This window comes from Cannabis sativa, chromosome 5 (assembly GCF_029168945.1).
Source record: "Cannabis sativa cultivar Pink pepper isolate KNU-18-1 chromosome 5, ASM2916894v1, whole genome shotgun sequence".
NCBI classification, from domain to species: domain Eukaryota; kingdom Viridiplantae; phylum Streptophyta; class Magnoliopsida; order Rosales; family Cannabaceae; genus Cannabis; species Cannabis sativa.
The window spans coordinates 61,276,289-61,281,529 of NC_083605.1; the positions used below are offsets into that span (position 1 = coordinate 61,276,289).

At 38.6% G+C, this 5,241-nt stretch overlaps 1 protein-coding gene across 1 annotated transcript; it reads left to right on the plus strand.

Moving 5' to 3' along the window:
• The first annotated feature begins 1,680 nt into the window (after positions 1-1,680).
• Positions 1,681-3,490, plus strand: LOC133038423 (uncharacterized). The gene is made up of 4 exons (XM_061116573.1): positions 1,681-1,833; positions 1,999-2,341; positions 2,441-2,679; positions 2,822-3,490. The coding sequence occupies exons 1-4, from the start codon at positions 1,681-1,683 to the stop codon at positions 3,488-3,490; spliced, it is 1,404 nt and encodes a 467-aa protein (XP_060972556.1).
• The last annotated feature ends 1,751 nt before the right edge of the window (positions 3,491-5,241 follow it).

Consider the following 5,241-nt stretch of genomic DNA (forward strand, 5'->3'; position numbering starts at 1 on the left):
TGATGATGGAAGTCGGGGGAAACGTCAAATTGTGAAAGACTATGGAGACTTAAGTTACGGGAAGCTGAAGAAATCGGCCACGGTTCTATCCAAAGAAATTCAGGATCAATCTCTCTATAGCATACCAGTCTCCTATGCACAAGAAGCACACATTTTGGATGGATCTACGCCCTTTGTGGTAGGAAACTGTTCGAAAAACATTGCAAAAGAAAATAGAAGAAAGGTGGCAGTGAAGAAAGACTCCAAGGCAAAAAGAGGGAAGTTGGAAACCAAAGTAGCTAGCGTTTCTCCTATGGGGGATTCGGTAGTCACTCAGATCACAGAAGAGGCGCACCCTGAAATTCAGGGTCGCATACAGCCATGAATATTTTATTATGGAACGCCCAAGGGGTGGGGAACCCTTGGACGATGCGTTCCTTAACTTCCCTGGTGAATCAATATTCTCCTAAAATGGTCTTTATTTCAGAGTCAAAGATTGGTAATGTGCGGGCGGAAGCTTTGAGAGTCAAGTTGGGTTTTGTTGGTTGCTTTACAGTTGAAGCTCAAGGAAAAAGTGGGGGTCTCATTTTGCTTTGGGCTATGGATGTAGAAACCCATGTGCAATCCTTCTCTCCCTTCCATATCGATTCTTTCGTTAGAATCGAGAATGGTCAATGGTGGCGATTTACTGGCTTCTATGGCGACCCAGATCCTAGTCAACGATTTCATTCTTGGAAGCTCTTGAAAAGAATTAGTCGAATGTACTCTGGACCTTGGGTTGTTGGAGGAGATTTTAATGAAATTGTGAGCCAAAGAGAGAAAAAGGGAGGCCTACCTAAACCGAATTATCTCATTCACAATTTCAGGAAGGCTTTGGATAGTTGTCATTTGCGGGAAGTGGGTTATGAAGGAAGTGATTATACTTGGTGCAATGGTAGGAAAAATGACCTTATTTTTGAAAGGCTTGACCGAGTGTGTGGGAATTCAGATTGGTTTGACATCTTCCCTTTAATGAAAGTTCGTCATTTGGATCGTACTAATTCGGATCATTGCCCTCTCCTCCTTATGGATTACGATCCCAATCTAAAGATAACTAATGCGACTAGATGGCGAACTCAGTTTCATTTTGAGAGTGCTTGGGCTGAAGATGAAGAGTGTTCGAACATTGTGAATTCGGTGTGGCAACAAGACAAGCAGATTTCTAATACTAGGGAGCTAAAGATTCGGCTGAGTAATTGTGGGGTGGCACTTCAACAATGGAATAAGACAAAGAAGCAAGAGATGACAAGGCACTTAAAGGAATATGAAGATAAAATTGCACTGCTGTCCCGAAGTACTAACGCAATGGATTGGCAACAAATGCAAGAGTTGGAAAGGAAACAAAACGTTTGGCTTGACAAGGAGGAGAAATTTTGGAAGCAACGAAGTAGAGCGTTATGGCTAAAAGAAGGGGGCGAGAACACAAAGTTTTTCCATAGGAAGGCGAGTAATAGGAAAGCAAAGAACACTATCAATGGCTTACTAGATAACCGGCTTCAATGGGTCACGGGAAATCGAAATATAGGTCGGGTAGCGTGTGACTATTTCAAGCAATTATTCACATCTAATCCAGCTAGTAAGAATGAGTTAGATGATTTCCAAAGCATTATTCCAAACTGAATCTCCTGAGCTACAAACGAGTACCTGCTGGAGCCTTTCACCATGGAGGAGGTTTTCAAGGCTATGCGCGACATTCACCCCCATAAAGCTCCAGGCAGGGACGGATTACCTGGGCTCTTTTACAGACAGTATTGGCCAACAATTGGGACTGAAGTGACTAAAGTTTGCCTTGGAATTCTTAATGATGGGATACAAGTAAAGGATATTAATGACACACTCATTTGCCTCATTCCTAAGATCTCAAAGCCAACCCGAATGTCAGAATTTCGAACAATAAGTCTATGCAACGTGATCTATAAAATAGTAGCTAAATGCCTTGCTGGCCGAATGAAGACAAGTATGCACCAAGTAATTTCATAGGAGCAAAGTGCCTTCGTGGGGGATAGACTTATTCAAGACAATGCCATAATAGGATTTGAAAGCCTCCGTTGTATGAAGACAAAAAGATTTGGGAATGGAAGGAAAATGGCTTTGAAGTTGGATATGTCAAAGGCCTATGATAGAGTGGAATGGAACTTTTTAAGAACAATGATGAGGGGTTTGGGCTATGAGGAACAATGGATTGAAAAAATCATGAGATGTGTGGAAAGTGTTGCTTTTTCGGTCCTCATTAATGGTGAACAAATTGGGAATTTCCAACCTACCCGGGGTCTTCGCCAAGGTGACTCGCTATCCCCATACCTTTTTCTTCTTTGTTTGGAAGGTCTTTCTTGTCTAATACATAAAGCCGAGAGGGCTGGCCGAATTAATGGGATTCAATTCGGGTGAGATAGAATCAAAGTTTCGCATTTATTCTTTGCAGATGACAGCTTTGTTTTTCTTGATGCAAAGGAGAATGAATGTGATACTATGAAGAACATCTTGCAGCAATACTCTAGGCTTTCGGGTCAACAAGTAAACTTAGAAAAGTCTGAAGTGAGTATGGGCAAGAGGATTTCATCTACTATGGGGCAGGATCTGGCTAATCGGCTAGTCTCAAATCATGCTAAATACTTGGGGCTTCCGAGCTTTGTGGGGAGAAGGAAACAAGAGGTTTTTGAAGTAATTAAAGAAAAAGTTTGGAGCAAACTTAAAAGGTTGGAAATATTCAATGTTTTCTCAAGCCGGGAAGGAAATATTAATCAAAGTCGTGATTCAAGCTATTCCGAGTTATACCATAAGTTGTTTCCGTCTTCCAAAAAAGCTCATTACAAATCTCCACTCCTTGGCTACTAATTTCTGGTGGGGAGATACAAAAGATCATAAGAAACTCCATTGGAGTACTTGGGATAAATTATGTAGACCCAAGGAGGAGGGAGGTCTTGGATTCCGAAGCTTAACTGAGTTCAACCAAGCCCTTTTGGCCAAACAAGGGTGGAGGCTTATTCATAACCCTCAAACTCTTCTTACCCTGGTCTTGAAAAATAGCTACTATCCTAATACTTCTTTTATGAAAGCAGGGTGTCCTACGAGAGCTTCTTGTGTGTGGAAAGGAATTTGTTGGGGCAGAAAAATTCTGAAGGAAGGAGCAAGATGGAGGGTTGGAAATGGTAGAGAGATTAATGTGTGGGAAGATAAATGGCTCCCGCGGCCACATGGGGCTACTCTTTCTCAGTTTCCCGATCTTCCACCCAAAACTAAACTTCATAAGTTTATAACTTGGGAGGGAAATTTGAACATGGGGGAGATAACCAAACATTTTCACAAGGATGACATCCCTTGGATTCAAGGAATCCCCATAGATTTATATATGGAAGACACTCTAATCTGGCCTTTCACCCCTAATGGACAATACATTGTTAAAAGCGGGTATAGGGTTGGAAGGGAGATGAACCTTAATCCTACTAGATGCTCTGATATGGCAGCGATTTAGAATTGGTGGAAAATGGTATGGAGTCTACAACTTACCCCTCGAATGAAGCTTTTTGGATGGAGAGTGTGCCACAACTGGCTGCCTGCAAAGACCAATTTGAAGCATAGAGGTATGGACATTAATACTCAATGTGAGTCATGTGGCAGGTATGATGAAAACCTTACTCATGCTTTATGGAATTGTGGTAAGATTAAATTGTTAGGTTTTATGCCCTAAATAAAAAATCTTTACAATCTGATTAGTTATCGATATAAGAAATTTGAAGTGATTGATGTTTGCATGAATTTTACATGCTAATGGTTTAATATGTTTATTACATTTACACACAAAATCAGTTAAATCCAGATCATATGTTTATTCACAATTACAGTATCGTCAACACAGTGGAATGTGATTGTGATCATATGAATCAAAAGACTTGGTCCCTGTTTCATCAGTGTTATTGGATTTACACTAATTTGATAATCAGCGATGATGTGTACTTACACTTGGAGTAAGTGTTATGTTCTTTCCAGGACATTAGTAAAGTATACTAGTTTCGAATGTATGGAGTATACATTGGACTGGACCGATATTGCAACTAAATTAAGATATTACAAACTTACCGTTATACATATCTTTCCAAGTCAATATCAGTAGTTGATCTTAAGATTAAAAGAATCTAAATCGTGATATGCTTAGGCTCAACTCAGGAGTGCTATTCATGTTCTTTGATTTATTAGTTAAGCCTACTTTTGGGTCAGGGTGATACGTATATTTTGGGAACATGATAGTATGATTGAGTGGGAGTGCTGAACATAAATATGGAATCTATAGCTTCTACTGGTGTATAGAAGTCAAGTGATGATTCCCTTCGAGCTTAGCAAATAGAAGTAAATGGATGAGCTCTTGTTTAACTGACTATTTATTAGATCACTAAACACCATTTACAGGTAGCTAAGTATTTTAAGGGGCAAAATACATTGAGGGGTGAGAACGGTAAAGAAATCCCATCTCGATGTAGATCATCTATGTAGAGGATCTTTAAATCACAATAAGATTATAACAATGGTTAAATGAGATAGCATATTGATATCGTTGAACATACAATATGCTCCATATAAGTCTGAGAGTGCAATTCTAAGTTCTAAGAGTGGATTCAACGAAGAATTAATAAGTAGGAATTTACTTGGTAAATTTGGTTCACTTATTGGAAGCTCAGCATATAGATCCATGGTCCTCATTCTAGTTGAGAACATTCTGCTTGTAAGACTCATTAATTGATTCGTGATTGATCAATTATAATTCTAAAGTTAGACTATGTCTAATTTGTGAATTTTCACTAAGCAGGGTTGAAATTGTAAAGAAAAGAGTTTCTAGGTTTATTTATTTATTAATGGACTTTATATGTCTAATTAATAATTAAATTAAATGACAATATTATTTAATAATCTATTTTAGTTATTAAATAATTAGTTTTGGCATTTAAAAGGTTAGAATTGGAAAATTGGCGTTTTTGAGAAAATAGAGATAAAATTTGATAAAACTGCAAAATCAAGTGGGGCCCACTACAACACCATGGTCGGCCACTAATTGAGGTTTTTCAAATTAATATTTTCATTATTTTAATGCCAAATAATTCCTAACCTAAATCTAGTAGTTGCCTATAAATAGAAAGTGATGGCTCAGTCAAATAACATGCTTTTAGTAATCTGACAGAAATTTCTCTCTTTAGAAAAACTGAGCCTTCCCCACTTTTTATACCTGGCCGA